Source organism: Cricetulus griseus, chromosome 4, assembly GCF_003668045.3.
Source record: "Cricetulus griseus strain 17A/GY chromosome 4, alternate assembly CriGri-PICRH-1.0, whole genome shotgun sequence".
Taxonomy (NCBI): domain Eukaryota; kingdom Metazoa; phylum Chordata; class Mammalia; order Rodentia; family Cricetidae; genus Cricetulus; species Cricetulus griseus.
The window spans coordinates 228,771,469-228,790,276 of NC_048597.1; the positions used below are offsets into that span (position 1 = coordinate 228,771,469).

General features: G+C 56.1%; 2 protein-coding genes across 2 annotated transcripts; one reads left to right on the forward strand and one right to left on the reverse strand.

The window, feature by feature from the left end:
* Positions 1 to 4,884: 4,884 nt before the first annotated feature.
* Positions 4,885 to 10,134, forward strand: Klhl40 (kelch like family member 40). The gene is made up of 6 exons (XM_027415450.2): positions 4,885 to 6,036; positions 7,148 to 7,308; positions 7,578 to 7,685; positions 7,781 to 7,966; positions 9,039 to 9,185; positions 9,798 to 10,134. Exons 1-6 carry the CDS (start codon positions 4,885 to 4,887, stop codon positions 9,907 to 9,909), a joined length of 1,866 nt encoding a protein of 621 aa, XP_027271251.1. The 3' UTR covers positions 9,910 to 10,134.
* Positions 10,135 to 10,464: 330 nt separating this feature from the next.
* Positions 10,465 to 17,144, reverse strand: Hhatl (hedgehog acyltransferase like). The gene is made up of 11 exons (XM_035443292.1): positions 17,039 to 17,144; positions 16,349 to 16,416; positions 15,834 to 15,947; positions 15,516 to 15,710; positions 15,037 to 15,246; positions 14,681 to 14,849; positions 14,213 to 14,357; positions 14,068 to 14,103; positions 11,215 to 11,416; positions 10,777 to 10,918; positions 10,465 to 10,589 (listed from the first exon to the last, which is right to left on the reverse strand). The coding sequence occupies exons 1-11, from the start codon at positions 17,142 to 17,144 to the stop codon at positions 10,465 to 10,467; spliced, it is 1,512 nt and encodes a 503-aa protein (XP_035299183.1).
* Between the last annotated feature and the right edge of the window lie 1,664 nt (positions 17,145 to 18,808).

The following is an 18,808-nucleotide window of genomic DNA, read 5'->3' on the forward strand; positions in this document are numbered from 1 at the left end:
GGCTCACACTTCCAGATCGTAGTCCATTATTGAAGGAAGTCAGGACAGGAAATCAAACAGGGCCCGAACCTGGAGGCAGGAGCTGATGCAGATGACGGAGGGAGCTGCTTACTGGCTTTCTCCCCATGGCTTGCTCAGCCTGCTTTCTTGAGAACCCAGGACCAGCATCCCAGGGACGGCCCCACCCACCATGGCCTGGGCCCTCCCCCATCGATCACTAATTGAGAAAATGTCTTATAGCTTGATCTTAGGGAGACATTTCCTCAGCTGAGGCTCCTTCCTCTAATGACTCTAGCTTGTGTCAAGTTGACATACAAAACCAGCCAGTACAGTGCACAAGTTCATGTATGCACATGTGTGTGCAAGCACCCGTGCACGATGTAGCTGATAAAACCTTGAACTTCTCGTACACCTCCTCCTCCATCTCCCCCATGCTGGGTCCTGTAGGCATGTCCCAACACTCCCGGTTATATGCAGCCCTGGAAATCCAGTCCGAGGTCTTGTGCATGCTAGGTAAGCACTCTAACAACTGAGCCATAACCCTACCCTGAGTACACTTTTTTCGGGGTGAGGAGTGTAAAATATAAAGTGTGGAGAGAATCTGGATAAAAGGCGACAACAGCACTGCCAAGGCCTTGCAGGAAGGTGGGGGAACCTGCTAGATGTCCACAGATGGCCTTTGGGGCCTGGGAGAGCGGGGAACACAGACCCCGTCCTTCTGCACGTCTCAGGGAGCAACTGAGCAGACCCCACCTTGAACTCTTCTCCACACCCTTGCCTAGTGCCCATGCCCCCCTGGGGCACCTGGGTAAAAACAAAGTTCTCAAGCTCTCTGCAGTTCCTTGTGGCTGCCCAGACTGCAGGTTTCTGAGGTGCTGGGAACATGAGGAAATGGAAACTCAGAAAACTGGAGCTATTTGCATAAGCAGACTCTAATCGACACAGGAATTAGATCCCAGGCTTGTCCCAGTCTAAGCCACTTGCTGTGTAAATACCACACCATATTTCTTCCCTCGGAGATAGACACGTGTCATTGTTGAGCAGGACCAGGGCTCCTGGCAAAGGGCAGAATCCGCTCTCTCTAAAGCAGAGAGCAACTGGACATAAGGACACTAAGTCTTCAGAAGAACCGAATTCCACCAGAAGCAAATGCAGCCTTGTGCAAGGGGAGGTGTTGGCTTTTCCTTCTTCTGTGGAACCTGGAGTGTGCTTACAGATATTTTCTCTGGCTCTGGAGATGGTCACGTGTTTTTACCCCTGCTTTCGTAGCATGAAAGTTTGGTTTTGAGATTTCGCTGTTCACGCTTCCTTTTTATGTGTCTTGTTGAAGCTGAGGACTCAATTCCCTGATCAAAATACCTAAGATATTCTCCTGCACCTCCCCAAATACTCACAGCCCCGTGTTTACATTACTAAAGCCACACACATTTATTTAACTCCCCGAGAGTCCAATCTAAGTCTCAGCATTGCCAAGGCACCCGCTCTGCTCCAGCACCCCTCACCATGTACGCACATGTACAAGTATGTTTCGTGATGATAAAACACATGTAAGAGCTGTAAGTCTGCGTGTGTGTGTGTGTGTGTGTGTGTGTGTGTGTGTGTGTGTGTGTGCAAATGCTGGTGTGAGTGTGTCCCAGTGTGCCTGAGAAGAACAGAGGGCAGCCTTCTGTGTCCGTCATGACCGGGACAGGATCTTATTTTTCGGATGCAGATTCCAGGCCAGCTGCCCCTCTGGAGATCCTCCCGTCTTCCCCTCCATCTCCTGGTAGCATGTGAGTTACAGATAGTTACACCTCTGCATCTGGCTTTGGTGTGGATCTGAGCACAGGTCATCAGCCTTTTTAGGCAGGTGGCTAATTGCTGAGCTGTCTCCCCAGCTCCAAATTTCACTTTAATCCCCATCAAGCATACAGATAGCTGTCATCAAACTCACACTGTATACGGCCTCACCGCCACCCACAGACACAACTTTTCACCTTCCCAAACTGAAATCCTTTCTGTCTACCGCCAGAACCCTGGCAACCACCTCTCTACTTACTGCCTCTGCTCATACAAATGGGGTCACAGTATTTATTTCATTGAGCAGAAAGTCTTCAAGGTCCATCCATGGTACAGCAGACGTCAGAATTTAAAGAGGGAACAAAATTACATGTGTATTTTTGGGATATTTTTACATTTTATTTATTTGAGGTGTGTGTGTGTGTGTGTGTGTGTGTGTGTGTGTGTGTGTGTGTGTGTGGTGTGTGTGTGTGTGTGTGTGTGTGTGTGTGTGTGTGTGTGTGTGTGTGTGTGTGTGTGTGTGTGTGTGTGTGTGTGTGTGTGTGTGTGTGTGTGTGGTGTGTATGTGTGATGTGTGTGTGTGTGTGTGTGTGTGTGTTATGGTGGATGTGTTTGGTCTGTGTGTGCGTGGTGTTCACTGTGTGCTTGTGGGACCCAGCTGTCTTTCCACCATGTGGGCTCCAAGTATTAAACTCTGGTCCTCACACACCTTTGCCCTTGAGCCATCTTGCCTCTCCTGTTTGTCTTACTAAACTTGGGGATTTTCAGCCATTATTACTGGACTTACCTTTTGAATTGTCTCCCTCCCACCCTCCCCCCTCCTCTCTCTCTCTGATCTTTTATTACAATAAGCGTAAGCAGTCAAATTAACTTTAGTGCTCCTTGTCTTTCTTGAATTATTTTTTTCCCAGTTCAGGGATAAGTACTCTACTCAAAGCTCCCTCCCCCAGCCTGGCCCCTCCCGGGTCTGCTTCTGTGAATTCAGGTTCAGAGCACAGTCAGGGTGTGTGCAGATTTTTAAATGTTACTCCTGCCAGTGCTGCCTGGGAATGGAGGGAATTCCCCAGGCCAGCCTTCTGTCTCTGCCTGGGAAAATGAGTTTCACGCCCAGGACACCTGGCTTGCATGCTTGCTGGTGATGGGTCTCCTACCTCATCTCCCTGTGGGTTCAGTTTGTGACAGGAACGAGCCTTCCTGCACTGCCTTGTTGCTAGGTAGGGTCAGGAACCAGCAGACATGGGCCATTTTCTCCCATTGGAGGCAGGGTGGAACAACTTAATTCTGCTGTGTCCACCACCTGTCACCCCCCCCCCCGTCTGTGTGGCACTCGCCATCATCCGCCTTCCCACAGAGGTGCTTATTTGTGCCCCCCACATGATGCCCACCCCAGCAGATGTAGACTCCATAGGACGGTGTTCAAAACTGACCCAGCCACCTCTAAACTCTGTTAACTACAACACACAGTAGGCTCTGGATGGGTGAGTGTTCACTTAACACTTAAATACTCCACTGGGAAGCCTGGTAGGGACAGCACCGCAGAATCTGTCACAAACTTAAAATACGACATTGAGTCATCTGGTGGCTATAAATTAATTTTTAGTCAGTGTCTTCTATTCAGGTCTTTGGAGAGTGAGGCTGTGAACCCGGACATTTCTTATCCACTTGGGGAGGGGTCCCCACGCTGTCAGAGGTGGGCATGTCTGCTCTGGCTCAGCCGTGTGGTAGCTATGAGACCCATCGGTGATTGGCAATGTTGTCTAGAAATCCCCCACTGCCCAGAGCTGGGAGAGAAGCCCTCCCAGCCTGCCCTAAGATAGCCCTTGAAGTTGCAGCAGGGTGGGAGGCCCACCTCTGGAACCTGCCCAGGTATGTGCCACTGAGTGACTGTCAGCTGTGGGCTGCTCATGAGGGACAGGCAATGATAAAGGGGAGGTGACTCAGCCCCCCTCTCATCTTTTCTCCCCCCACAAGCTCAAGGTTAAAAACAAGTGACTCAGAGGCATGGGGGGTGCTCCATTACACCTCCTACCAGTGTCCCAGGGCTAAATTTAACACACAGCTGCGGCCTTTGGAGCTCAGGGAATGCGTTAATCTTGAAGGCTGAAGCCCATTTTTGGGTTGGGGGTGGACAGGAGTCAGGAGCAAGGTGTGTAAAAAGGTTGGCTATGCTCAATCTCAACCCAAGTCCTCAAGGTACAGAGAGTCTGCAGGGGCCAGTGGCCAGGCAGAAACACCGTAAGCCTAAAGGGGACCACAGACAAGCAAAGTCCCCGAGCACGACACAGACTCTGGGAAATGCCACTATTTGGACACTCCAGTCCCAAACATCATTCCCCGGAATACTAAGAATCCTAAGAAACTAATTTTCTCGCTGACCTGACACCTCGGAGTCCCCCCTGGGGCATGCTGCCCCAGGGGCTCTTGCCCTCAGCAGAGCTGCGCTGAGGCCTTCGTTGGATGGGAGGGGGAACTGGGGCGCAACAGAGAAACGCCTACCCTAATTGACTTAGAGGGTTCTTTAAGGAAAGGTCTCTGAACTGGGGCAGAGAGGAACCCCTTCCCATTTAGAACCTGAGCGCCAAGGTCTCTAAACAGTGATTGCCAAGGACATGTTCACCAAGCAGGAAGTGCAAACATACTGTAACCAGGAGTGGTCACATGGGGAAGGCTGTGAGCGCCCAACCCTGGAAGGAAGAGTCCTGGAAGAGGGGCTTCCCACTCTGTGGACTTCAGCCTGGGGCCAGAGTTCCCTCCATGTGCAGCGGCATGTCTATACGAAGGAATTCAGAAACAAGGCTTCCCTGGATTCTGGTGGCAAGTAGGGCCAAGAGACCTTCCAGTTCTGGAAAGGCTCAGACATATCCCCCACCCTCGCCCCATGAGCCCCAGCGCTGAGTCAAGGCTGCTAAGGGAGAGGGCCTCTGCCCAGCTGTCCCCTGTGCGTCATGTGCAGGAGGCCGAGCGGCTCCTCTTACAGGGTCCAGCATGCTCTATATATAGCCCAGCGCTGACAGCTGCGCAGTTAGTGCGCGACCCCACAGGACAGCAGAGGTGTGCAGAGCAGCCCTTGTCACACAGGCTTGCTTGGTTCTAGGGAGCCGCACCATGACGCTGGGCTTGGAGCAGGCGGAGGAGCAGCGGCTGTACCAGCAGACGCTCCTTCAGGACGGCCTCAAGGACATGCTGGACCATGGCAAGTTCCTGGACTGCGTGGTGCGCGTGGGCGAGCGTGAGTTCCCGTGCCACCGCCTGGTCCTGGCCGCCTGCAGCCCCTACTTCCGCGCGCGCTTTCTGGCGGAGCCCGATGGCGCGGGGGAGCTGCGCCTGGAGGAGGTGTCGCCCGACGTGGTGTCGCAGGTGCTGCACTACCTGTACACATCGGAGATCGCGCTGGACGAGGCAAGCGTGCAGGACCTGTTCGCCGCGGCGCACCGGTTCCAGATCCCTTCCATCTTCACCATCTGCGTGTCCTTCCTGCAGAAGCGTCTGTGCTTGGCCAATTGCCTGGCTGTCTTCCGCCTCGGCCTCCTACTGGACTGCGCGCGCCTGGCGGTAGCAGCGCGCGACTTCATCTGCTCGCGCTTCCCGCTGGTGGCGCGCGACAACGACTTCCTGGGGCTCTCGGCCGACGAGCTGATCGCCATCATCTCTAGCGACGGCCTCAACGTGGAGAAGGAGGAGGCGGTGTTCGAGGCGGTGATGCGCTGGGCCGGCAGCGGGGATGCTGAGGCACAGGCCGAGCGCCAGCGCGCCCTGCCTACAGTGTTCGAGAGCATTCGCTGCCGCCTGCTGCCTCGCGCCTTCCTGGAGAGCCGCGTGGAGCGCCACCCGCTCGTGCGCGCCCAGCCCGAGTTGTTGCGCAAGGTTCAGATGGTGAAGGACGCACACGAGGGCCGCCTCACTACGCTGCGCAAGAAGAAGAAGGAGAAGGGCGAGGAAACAGCCAAGGCCAAGGAGGCCAACCAGGGTGCGGCAGACGCCAAGGCCGATGACGATGAGGATCGTGTGCTGCCGGGGATCCTCAACGACACCCTGCGCTTCGGCATGTTCCTGCAAGACCTCATCTTCATGATCAGCGAGGAAGGTGCTGTGGCCTATGACCCAGCCGCCAACGAGTGCTATTGTGCGTCCCTGTCCACCCAGATCCCCAAGAACCACGTCAGCCTGGTGACCAAGGAGAACCAGGTCTTCGTAGCCGGTGGCCTCTTCTACAATGAGGACAACAAGGAGGACCCTATGAGTGCTTACTTCCTGCAGGTGATTGGTCAGCCTTGGGAGCGGGAGTAGTGCTGGCTTCCGGGTACTGCTAGGCAGCCTTGGGGCGTGGGAGGGGCCTGTGTCTACTTGAGCCGCTGCCATTGGGTCTAGGACCTTTGATAAGCAGTCACTTGCTTGAAGGGAGAAAAGTTCAAGGCAGTTTCTAAAGAGCTGTGTAAGTCTGGTGAGTGAGTTTGGAAGTGGCTAGGTCCAGCATGCAGCGATCTGGGGAGCCGGAGGCCTTGGCCCTGCCCGCGGGTTGAAGGTCAGGGAGCTGGGTTTTGGCAGGAGTGTCAGGACAGGATGGGAAACACAGAGTATCACACCAAGAACACCTCACTCTCCTTTCACCGTCCAGGGGAGGAAACTGAGGCTCAGCAGGGACTGGGTGAGGGGAAAGCCTGGCCCAGGTTGGCCATGTGACTGTGGAGACTTTACAGCCTGACTTGTCCATTGGGTAAAACGTGGAGATGTGAAGGAGAAGGGCTAACACCGTTGGCCACCTAGACTGGTGGGTGTGTAAGGCACAGGCAGTGAGGGGTCACTGGGCAGCTGGGTGCCAAGGTTAAGTTCACAGGCCTCACAGCTGGAGTAGGTGAAGGGAAGCTCCCCCCGGCTGGCTTACTGTGTTAGGCTTCTTCTCTCTGTACATGGGACACTGAGCTTCCTGCTTGATAAAGGAAGTGTCCATGCACATACTTCAGGGCCTCGTGCCTGTAACCATGGGGTTAGGCGGTGCTGAAGGTGGGATGAAAGGCTTATAGATTTTAAGAGGTGGGAAGCCTGGGACAGAGGGCCACTGAAGAGTCAAGGCCATAGGAGGGCCTCCCTCTTTGAGGGAAGGACTCCTCTCAGTAGGAGTTGGCTGAGCTGGGCCTGCTTAGTATAGAAGTTGGTAAGCCGGGAGTTGGTGGTGCACGCCTTTAATCCCAGCACTTGGGAGGCAGAGGCAGGCGGATCTCTATGAGTTCGAGGCCAGCCTGGTCTACAGAGCGAGTTCCAGGACAACCTCCAAAGCCACACCAGAGAAACCTTGTCTTGAAAAACTTTAAAAAAAAAAAAAAGTATAGAGGTTGGTGGTAGCTGACCCAAGGACATTGCCTGCCCACAGTTTGACCACTTGGACTCTGAGTGGCTGGGGATGCCGCCACTCCCCTCACCTCGATGCCTCTTCGGCCTGGGGGAGGCTCTCAACGCCATCTACGTGGTTGGTGGCCGGGAACTCAAGGACAGCGAGGACAGCCTGGACTCTGTGCTGTGCTATGACAGGCTGTAAGTGGGCGTGGCGAGGCTGCCTTGGGGACAGGGTGGTCTGGGGCAGAGCCCTGGGGAGGGGCTAGAACCACTGGAGCAGCCAGGGGGCCTGCACAGGTGCACATTTTGGGTGGGGACCTGAAAAGAAATCCTTGAGCAGAAGGGCAGGTGGGGGGGGAGGGCTGGGAATGAACCGAGCACTTTGGATGTGTGCTGTGGGGGTGGATGCCGAGAACCAGACCTGATGCAGGCTTGAGCCACACTCCAGTCCCTCCTGTCCCCTCCAGGTCATTCAAATGGGGTGAAGCAGACTCACTGCCCTATGCAGTGTATGGCCACGCGGTACTTTCTCACATGGACCTCGTCTACGTCATTGGAGGCAAAGGCAAGGACAGGTGAGCTTCGGGCCAGTGGGAGGAGCCTCTATGTGGCTGAGGGGCCAGGCAGTTGTCCCAGCCTCTCTTTCTCCGCTCACTCTGTCCACCCACAGGAAATGTTTAAGCACGATGTGTGTCTACGACCCCAAGAAATTTGAGTGGAAGGAGCTAGCACCCATGCAGACAGCCCGCTCACTCTTCGGGGCCACCGTCCATGATGGCCGCATCTTCGTGGCTGCAGGGGTGACAGACACAGGGCTTACCAGCTCCACAGAGGTGTACAGCATTGCAGACAACAAGTAGGTCCCTTTCCCTGCCCCTCCCTCCTCTGCAGCTGCTCGACAGAGTCAGCCCTGTCTGCCCTGCTGAGGGTCATAGACCAGGTCCTTGTGTTGATTTGAAACATTGGCATAGAAGTAGCCCCCTCTCCTCTGAGGCTTCCCTGCAAGGGAGTCTGCAGAAGGGCTCCCAGGGTGGGGTCTGGGGACTGCTACCAGGACATGGGCTGGCTCTCAAGTTGCAGCATTGGGTCAGGGGGCCAGGAAAGAGAAGCCACCTGGACCCATCCAGCAAAGATGGCAGTTAGTGGCTACCCATCACCAAAAGGTGGGGCTCCTAGAAGCAGCTCTGGAGGTTGATGGGTGAAGGGGTGCGGGAAGGCTCTGCTACCAGGACATGGGCCAGTGAAATGTCTCCTATGAGTTTAAGCTCCATGCTTCACTGAAGGCCAAGGAGAGGCAGTGGACGTGGCTTCTGAGAAATGGGGCGGGTGGGGCAGAGGAGAAGCATTTCCAGCAGACATTCTCTGAGGTTAGTGATGGGTGGGGTGTAGGATAGGAAAGAGGGTGGAATGGATACTTTTGAGTAAGTCTAAGGAGCCAGTTGTTGGGGACCCCCAGGAGTTAGGCAGTGAATTGAAGGGCCATTCAGGAAATGTACGTTCAGGGTACCTGGATGTGTGCAGGAGGGGCTCCCCATAGCAGAAATCCGGGGAGCAGACAGCAGAACCACCACCGGGATGTCTCAGAGAAGGATGGAGGGTTGTCAAAGGAACAGGGCAGCCACAACCTGAGCCTGAGTCTAGCAGCCCTGGGGACTGAGCTCACAGGGTTAGGGATAGGTGTAGAGTGGGGTTTCCATTCACTATGCAGGTCGGGTGGAACGGGCAGGGGGAGGAGGTAAAGGTCGGAGGGAATGGGGGCATGGAGGGATGGCCAAGTATCGTAGGTGGTTGAAGCTCAGTAAAGAGGTTATTACCCAGAGAGGGCTGCAAACTGGAATTCGGATTCCCAGGGTGATGGATGCTGTGGTGGTGGGAACGGTGACCCGGCTTGCTGAAGCCCCGATCACTCACCTCTCCCCTGTCCCTAGGTGGTCTTCCTTCGAGGCCTTCCCGCAGGAGCGCAGCTCACTCAGCCTAGTCAGCCTAGCTGGCACTCTCTATGCCCTGGGTGGCTTCGCCACTCTGGAGACTGAGTCTGGAGAGCTGGTCCCCACAGAGCTCAATGACATATGGAGGTGAGCCCCGCCTTGAGGAGCCGAGGGGGCATCCTGAGTGTCCCAAGCAAACACCGCTGCTCCACCCCAGCTTCTCACTAGCCCATGGAGGAGAGGGACCTATTGCCTGCCCACTGTGGAGCACCATAGGTCACCGGCAGGAGCCAACCCTCAGCTTCAGGCACAGACCCGGAGTCTGTTTCCCCTTCTCTGGGGTGCTTTGTCTGAAGGAAGCGTGAGGATAGGGGTGGAAGCCGGGTCCAGGCTCCAGGAGCTGTTTTTTTGTTTGTTTGTTTGTTTTATTTTTCCTCCAAACCTCTTCATCTCAGGGACTTCTTCAGTGTCCAGGGGGAGAGACTTGACTTTGGGGACTGGAAGTTTTTCCCAAAGGGCAGTGAACTTTGAGGAATGTGGAGGCCATGGAAGTGGCTTTTCCTGGTTTTTCACTGCAGGGTATCTTCTTGTGGTGTTTGTTGTGTGTTTGAGGGTCCCACTTTTCAGTGCATGAAAATTGTTTAGAAACAGACATACTTGGAGGTGGGCCTAGGGCACCACCACCCCTCCTTGCAGGGTTCCTGCCTGGCCTCAGGAGGTAAAGCTCCCATCCTTGCCCCCATGTTCCCTTCCCCTCAGATTCAACGAGGATGAGAAGAAGTGGGAGGGGGTCCTTCGGGAGATCACCTACGCGGCCGGTGCCACTTTCCTCCCTGTACGCCTCAACGTGCTTCGCCTGACCAAGATGTGACCAGCGAAGGGCCCTAACTGAGCCTCCCTCCTATCCTGTGGCCTCACAACAAATGCCTTGTGGGATCCAGAGAGGAGCATGGAGAGGCCAGTGTGAGCCAGAGAGGCTACTTCAGCGAGGAACGGGAATGAAGGGGCTTCTTCGTGTCCCTCTGGGGTGACTGTGTCTCCTCAAGGACTGCAAAGCTAGGCAGGCATCCCAGACTGTGTGCTGGCCTTGCCCAGGCTGGTTGTGTGTGCCTGTTGCGTCTCCTAAGGGACTCGGTGTCTATGCCTGGCATATGGGAGCGTCTCTGTTGATGGCACCTTCTGGTGCTGTCCCAGACCTCCCTTAGGAAGCTCAGGGGCAATGAACTGTCCTCACAGGACGCCCCATCATGCCCTATGAATGATCTTCCCCCAAAGCCTGGAGCCATCAACCCCCTACCCAGAGTGGACAAGAAGCCACCAGAATACTATGGTAGAAAAGTCTTTTATTCTATTGGTAAGGCTGCTGCATGGCCTGGGCCTGGGGCCCAGAAGCAGCTGAGCTGAGCTCAGTCCTCTGACCCTGCCACTACTCCGGCTTCTCTTTGTCCTTCCTTTGCTCTTCCTCCAATGCCAAGGTTCGCTCACGCTCCTTAACCAGCTGGACCCCACAGTAGGTGACAAACAAGATGGCCAGTGTCGTCTGGGGGAAGCCTGTTAGAGAAGGAACCATTCTCTAAGAGATGCTGCCTCCTATCCCACACCCCTGCTGAGACCCTTGGGTGCTAGTGTGTGTGTGTGTGTGTGTGTGTGTGTGTGTGTGTGTGTGTTGGGTAGATCAGAGGTTCCTGTCCTCGTGTGAGGTTGGGCACGTGCTGTATCCTCTCACACTGTCTCTTACCTGTAAGTATCAGGCGTCGGGCAACCAGCTCTGTGAACTCAAGGCTGTTCAGACTCACAAGATTGTACATGATGATAGCCCAGAAGTTTACAGCCCCGCAGAGGGCCCGGACCCTCCGAGACATCTGCTCTGATAGCCGGGCCTGCTGTCCAAGAATGTATTGACAGGAGGGCCAGGAGAGAGGGACATGGTCAGTCAGTGTCACCCAGGCCCAGAGGGGCAATAAGAGCTGATAATGAAGCCAAGCTTAGCCACTCAGAAGCCAGGGACACCCAGTTCCCTACTAGGTGATGCACAGCCCTGGCAAACAAGAGAGGTTAAGGGAGAAAGTTCTGGACCAGGGACGCATGCCTGGGTGACTCCAGGAAGCAGCAGTGCCACCACCTCCTGTGACCCAACTGATCCCAGCCAATCCCAGCCCTGGACCTTTCTGCCCACCTCGAATTGTGCCAGTGGCCCGTGTTCTGCCAACTTCTGCACCCAGAGCTCAAAATTGAGGCCAAAGCAGTTAAGGACAGACCACAGGTAAACGATGTCACAAGGCCCAAGCCACAGAGTGGTGACCACAAATGTGGCCACGGAGGCAGCTAGCTCTGGGATCACGGCGGAATGATCCCCACCAATGTGGTCATACACATATCTGCAGAAAAAGATGAGAGAAGGGACCTGCAGGAGTGTGGGGACAGACAGCAGATGCACAGCAGGGTGGCCGTGGTACGTCAACCTCCAAGAATCTCCTGCCTGCACTTCCTCTGCCAGGCTCTGAACTGTGGAGGGGCGAACTCGGACCTTCATATCTCCAGAGAGGAGATTTTCAAAACAGTCTGTGGATGACCAGGCCGGTGTCTTGGACTCAGTCTCCTTATTCAGACAATTTTTCTGTTCCTAGACATCTAACTCCAGAGGCTGCTGCTCCCATCTCCATTCAGGCCAGCTCCCAGCCCCATGTCAGCGGGAGGCATGTCGCTTGACCCTTGCTCAGGCTTAGGTTGTAGTCAAGATTCTGGGTTCCCCTCATCCCCAACTCCCAGCCACAGATTCTATCAGTTCTGCTGGGGCTTGACCCGCTCACCCATGGCACCACCGCTGCAGGAGCCCCTTAGCCCTGCCTTTGCCTTTCCCCCCACTCCATGCTCCACTTGAAGAGAGCAGCTGGAGGGATGTCTCAGCAGTTAAGAGTGCACAGCTCTTACAGAGGACCTGGGTTCATTTCCCAGCACCCACATCGGGTGGCTCACAACTGCCTGTAACTCCAGTTCCAGGATATCCAAGGCTCCCTTCTGGCCTCTGTAGGCACATGCAAGCATGTGGCACACATATACACATCTAGGCCACACACATGTACATAAAATAATAAAACATTTTTTAAACACACGGGTCCACAATTCACCCTATCAATAATAAAGTAAGCTCCTTATGGCACGAAGACACTATGCAGCCATGTGTCTGCCTCTTCCTGACCTCATACCCTGTACTCCTCCCTCTGTGCCGTGCCTGACACACTGGCCCTTCCGGTCTTCAGACACGATTGGTCCGTACCTTAGAGTCTGCACTTTTTCCCTCTCTCTGACCTCACACAAGCCTGAATTCAAACCTTCTCTCAGAGGCCTGCCCAGACTCCAGCCTAAAGAAACTGCCCACCTGTTAGACCATTTTCTTTCCCACAGCTTCTGGTTTCTAGACTTGTGTGCGTGTTTCCTCAACTACTTATGACCTTTTTCATCAATGAACTGTAGGCTCCGTGGGTTCAGAGTCCTTGCCTTGCACTTTGCTGCTTCCGGGGTGCCTGCCACACAGTGCCCGCCACATAGTAGGTGCCCAGTAAATACCAACCTTTCACACCCCCGACCTAATTTCCAAGGCTTCTCAGCTTTCTCATACCCATACACTCCTAAGATTGTACCCCAACTTGAAATCTCACCCCTTCTGAATTCCTGGTCTGCCCAGAGAAGCTTCATCTGGTCACCCCAATGGCCTTATAACCCTTGAGTGTCCTCTGCCCTCCCCAGCAGGCTCACAGCCACCACTATCATTACACAATCTCTTGCTTCTTCCTGCTAGCCCATCTGGGAGACTCCAGTCACACTCGTGCAGACGTGAGCAACACACACACACACACACACACACACACACACACACACACACACGCATGCACGCGCGCGGACATATGGCGCCATGAGGTTTCCCTTCTCATGGATCCTAAATGTTCTCCTCCTCATCCCCGCTGGGCTCTCTCCAGTCAGCTTTCTCTTCCTGCTTGGAAACGGATGCTGCACCCCTGGCCTCCTGCAAGGGGGCCTAGGGGTGATGTAGACCCTTACCCTGTGTCTCTCACTACTTGCCTACTTCAGCACCTGTGACTAACCTGGCCATCCTCCTCCTCCTTCCCCATTCTCCCTCCTGTCCTCCTCTCCTCCTGCAGCTTTTCAAGGAAGACCCCTGCCCTTGGGGACCTGGTTCCATCAATCACCCCTCTGCCCCGCAACACCTCAATGTCCCATCACGTCCCATTCCTGAAGCTGCTCTTCTGTTTCCCACGCAGGCCCAGGCTGCCCCAGGACCTGCTGTACACACTCCCCATGCAAGTCCTCAGCTGCGCTCCCTGCCTGTGTCTCCAGGGAAAGTGGAAGCCTCTTGCTGCCAGTACTAACCCCCTGTCTGTGGCAGCATCCTTTGGGAGTCTGCATGCTTGCACACTCTGCTTTGGTCTCCAGGGAGTCACATAGCCACGTGTCCGCTTCTGAGTATCACTTTTTCCATGTCTTTCTGCCAGATCTTCAGGCCCTGCCAGAGTAGCCATGGGCCCACTTTTGCTACCCCCTTCCTCTGTCACCTTACTTTCCCTCCTTAGGACGCAGGTCCTCTGAGGCCTGGGCCAAGAGACCCCTTTGCCCAACTCGTGATGCTCACTGGATGGAGGACCAACCATTCTCCTGACTCCAGACTCGCAGGCCTAAACCCTTCCCCAAGTCTCTACAAAGATGCTAACCAGACATTTCTGTGTGAAAATGTCCTGCCCAGCTTCCCAAGAGGGAGACAGGAATTTGGGTGCCACAATACTCCCTGAATACCCCCACTAAACATGACTTCCTACTAAGCTGCCAGCCGTGCCTCCGCTCCCACCATTTCTGGGGCCCCTACAGAGTCCAGAGCTCTATGCCTGTTGCCCAGGCAGATGCCACAGCCACCTCACTGCCTCCTGCTCCCTCCAGCCCAGATCCAATCTCTCAAACAATGACCCCGCCCCTTTGACCGCCTAGCGGGAAGGCTGGCGCCATCTCCCCCACTCACTTGCACAGCCAGTCGTTAATGCCGCGGTCGAAGTGCCTGTGGGGAGATCATACAAGCATGAATCCGCCAGATGCAGAGCCTTTTGACATGGCGGCCAAAGCTAAGGAAAGGTGGGAGCCAATGACGGGTCACCCTCTCCACTCACGTTTCCCCGAAGACATAGAGAGCGGTAATGCACTTGGGAGGCTGAGGAGGGTCCAGGTGGTCCAGGCGTGCCACAGTGTTAACAACACCAAAGAGGACTGCTGCCTTCACCCAGTCATACACCAGGTTTGAGTAGGCCAGGCCAGCTGGGGACAGGTGACATCACTCTCTGGGGGTCAGGGCACTGATCGCAGCATATCCTGAGCCTCCCCTCCCTCATGGACAGAGTCTTGTTTCTTTCTGTCTCAGCCCTACCCCCAGGGGCACCCCGTTGCCTCTCTGGTGTGTGTGCCAGGCCCCACTGACCCTTGAAGACCAGCCACACCCCTCGAGTGGCACCTGGAGTTTGGGAGACTAAGGTCTTTATGTGAACGAACATTAGAGTACTACAGGTTTCAAAGTGTGGGTGCTACACACATGAGGCTATTTCCGGTGGTGGCCCTGCCTCCGCCCCATTGTGGGGACCCACCAAGAGCGCTGTCGGGGAGGCGGCTGGCAAACTTAAGGTCGCTGGGGATGGTAAGGATGTAGAAGAAGTGGAAGAAAATGTCCACCGCCACGATGGCTGCCGCGCTGAGGCCTGCCTGGGCCCGGATGCGCCAGAGCTCCCCTTCTTGCCGCACTGGCTCCTGGCTCACCTGGAAGGGGTACAACCCTGTCTGAAACAGGAGCCATAGACGGCCTAAGGAGAGGAGACACAGCTTCCTGGGCATGGCGGAGGCGGGTGTCCATGCTTGGAGTGTTATGTCTGAGACAGGAATGTCGTCGTCAGGAAAAGGAGAGCCAGCCATGCGTGCTCTGTGAGCCCATGGGGGTTCCCCTCACCTGAGCATGGAAACGGTCGAAGGTCATGATGGGCCCAAAGAAGAAGAAGGGCAGGTAGAAATTGTACTTGACCAGGTCAGCGAGAGAGTAGCGGCGGTCGGGGTGGGCGCAGCTCTCCAGCGCGAAGCTGGTGCAGCGAAGCACTGTGAAGCCGCTGCCCCCGTGGAACAGTATGTCTTGAAGATCAAAGTTGCCTGTTACAAACCCACTCTGGAAGGAGACAGCAAGCCTCCGGCTCACTAGCGGGCCCATGCTTCTGGGGAGAGCCCCTTCCCAGCTTCCCACAGGACCTGGGCCTGGTCTTGCCAGGCAACACTGGCTTCAGTTCAGCCACACAACAGAATAAGGGACAAACTGTGGTGCAAGTGTTCACCTTACTCAAAGGCTTGAAGGCAGGTGGAAAAATTGAGGGGATGCTTGGGGATACCCAGGAGACCAGGCCTCTGGAGTCTTATCCCTATCCCCTCCATCCTATGTACCTGCCAAGAGATCAGGGGGTCCATTTTGAAGGAGGCCAGGCTGGCCAGACCAAGGGCAAGACACAGCCAGGGCTGGCCCAGGAGTGAGGCCACATAGAGGCTCACACAGTGGCCAAGCAGCAGCAGCAGATACCACGGGCCCATTGTGCCCACCACAGCCAGGACTCCGTACACGGCATACATCCAGGAGCGGAGCTGTGGACACGAGGAGACTTCAGTTAACCTCCCTGTACAGATGGGAGGAGACCCCGGAGTGAGTTTCCCACAGCCTTTGGGCGGGGGCTAAGAAGGGGCAGGAGGTGCCCCAGCCCAGCTCACCTGGGGGGCCACCATCGTGCAGAGTTTGGCAAACAGCACGTGTCCTGAGAGGGCAAAGACGATCATGTTCCGGAAGCTAGTGAACCACATTACCCACTCGAAGTCGGCCACGTCCTGGACAAAGCCAACAGGAGGAAGTGAGGCCCTAAGGGCGGCGGAGGGGGGGGTGAGGCTGCAGGTGTCTGCTCGCACCCCGAGGGAAGTGCTGGGAACATGGAAGGAGGAATGGATGAGGGGCCCCAAGGAGGGGCCTGCTTCTCAAAGCTTTGCGGCTCTGCGCTGAGCAGATAGATACTCTACCCCTGCTGTCTAGATCTGGATGGCAGCACCTGAGGGGCCAGCTCGAGCACATTTTGTCCTAGAGGACCCATTTCCTACATGAGCCTGGAGGTCCCAAAGCTAGGCAGAGCCCTCCTTGCCATGAGGAATGAAAGCAACTGCAAGTGTAGAGAGTGGGGAGGCATATGGGGCGAGATGTGTCGAGGTCGGGGGCCTGAAAGGTTCGGGAAACCTACCATCTTCCGGCCCAGGTACTCCCAGCCAGGGCGGACGGACTCCCGGAAGGCCTTCCTGTGGGCCCCGCCTGAGAACAAAGAGTGGCCTCTGAGTAGAGGAGAGGGGAAGGGACTCAGAGCTGCAGGGCTCTTAGGTAGAAAGCAGTGTCTGACACAGGTGCGAGGTTTGCTTTGCATCTGCAGCTTTCTGGTCTAGGACTGGGTGCTCTGCACATCTGGGTCTAGGTCAGGCACTCCTCTGTCCTCTCTTCTCCCCTAGCCTCTGCATGTGTGTGTGCATGTGTGTGTGCATGTGTGGATGTGTGTGCTTGTGTGCATGTGTGTGCGTGCATGAGTATGTGTGCATGTTTGTGTGCGTGTGTGTGCACATGTGTGTGTGCACGTGTGTGAGTGAGTGTATTTGCGTGCATGCGCGTGCGTGTGTGTGCATATGTGTGCATGTGTGTATGTGTGTGCATGTGTGTGTGTGCATGAGTATGTGTGCATGTGCGTGTATGTGTGCATGTGTGTGTGTGTGTGTGTGTGCGTGCATGTGCATGTGTGTGTCTGCATGTGTGTCTAAAATGGTGTTCAGGACTATTCCCAACCCAGGGCCTAGAGAATACTTTCAATTGGCAGCCTCTAAGTTTCTGGCCCTGTTGGTCAGAACTCTGAGGCCTTCCAGGCCCCATCCCAGGACCCAACTGTTACCTTGCGATGCCTCCAGGAGACCTCGGCCAGCATAAGCCAGGGACCCGCTCAGCACCAGGGAGTAGAGGCCGAGCTCAGCAGCAGGCAGTGCTGTCTTGATGCCCATGGCCTGGACAGGGCTGTAGGAGAAGCATGGTGAGGCCCCCGAGTCCCCAGCCGTGCCTGGTCTCACTGTATGAACTCTCATGGGGGTGGTGGAGCCCTCTAAGGAGACCCCGCTCCACTCAGCCCTCCGGACTCTGTCAGTCACTCTTCCCACCCAAGTACCTCCTTCCTTCCGTGGTAGCTGCTGGCTCTGCTTCCTTTGAAGGTTCTGTAAGTCCAGACCTCACACAGCCCAGCTTCCTGTCCTTCATCCGTCTTGGATGGACTTGTCCAAAACTGTTCCTCCCCGACCTTGGGGTCTTTCCCATGGGGGAGACCTTGTCTCTAGTTCACCACTCAGTTTTCCCATCTCTCAGGGAGCTTCCCTTAGCTCCAGGAAAGCCCTGCCCACAAAGCCCCTTCTTCCTGAGATCCTGAGACCCCCCCCCCCCGCCGCGCCCCCAGCCTCACACAGCTCCAGGTTCCGCCTGGCCCCTTCCTCCACCAAGCCCCTGACCAGTAGTTTCCCGGCCTGTGTCCACCCACCGCCCCCCCCTGAAGTGCCTAGCAGTCTCGCTGGCTGCTGGCTGGAGGCTGTGCTATTTGGGGACCTGCAGAAGCCCAAGCTGGGCCAGGCAGGGTCAGGCAGGAACTGAGAGGGCGCTGGCTGCTGTCCAAGGTCCTGACCAGGATCAGGGTCTCAGGATGAGGCTGCTCACTGTCTCCTGCTAGCCTGCTGGGCCATCCATCCCTGGGGCCTGGACCACTACCTAACCCCCCACCACCCTCGTCAGCCTGCAATCCTCCCAATGGCCGCACAGGTTCAGATCTGGAACTGAGTGAGAGAGGAACACGGTGTGGTGCCCTTTTGGAGATAGCCAGGATCACTCCGTCTCCCTGACCCGTGATCTTCCTCAACCCAGCAGTCAGGGCTCTGAGAGGGTGTGGGCCAGAAAGGGGCAGACACCCGGTGAAGCCACCCGGTGAACTTCTCTAAGGGGCAGGTGCTCTTGGTGAGCCCCTCCAGAGTCCTGGCTCAGAACAGACAGACCACTGCCGGCCCTGGTGTCTCAGGCCCTGACCCTCACCCTCCTGTCCAGCCTCTGCACTGTGGCCTGAGACCTGAGACTCCTCTTCATCAGTGGGGTGGGGGAGGGAAGCATGGGATCAGGTTAGTGGAGCAGGAGAGTGAAACCCGAGCGGATGAAGAGCACAAAATAGCTGTGTCAGCTGCCTCCCACTCGACACCTTCCAATTTTAGCTCCCCATGGCCGGTGGGGAGTGTCCCTAGTGAGACCTTAGCAGGCGGCTGGTCCCCCAGCCGGGGGCCCCACCTGATGGACCCCTTGCACCTGTGCTGCCTGTGGACCCTCGGTGCCTTTGCCCAGCTCCACTTGGCTCAGGTGCGCCTGGAGCAAAGCCCACCTGGGGGCTCTTGGTCTAGGCTAAGGTCTCTGGGGTGGGACCCTCAGGCCTCAGGGCCCCAGAAGGGCTGTACACCAAGCTTGTACTGACCTTGAGGAAGCTTCCAGGGACCCTGGCACACTGCCCACCTCGGGGCTCCGGGGTCCTGCGTCCCGACTGTGAGTCTGTCCGGCCGGCTGAGCTGTGGGGCCAAGGTGGGGTGTGTCCAGCTCTGGGGTCCCCACCCCCTGGAGGCTAGAGCGGTGAGTGGTGACAGCAGGA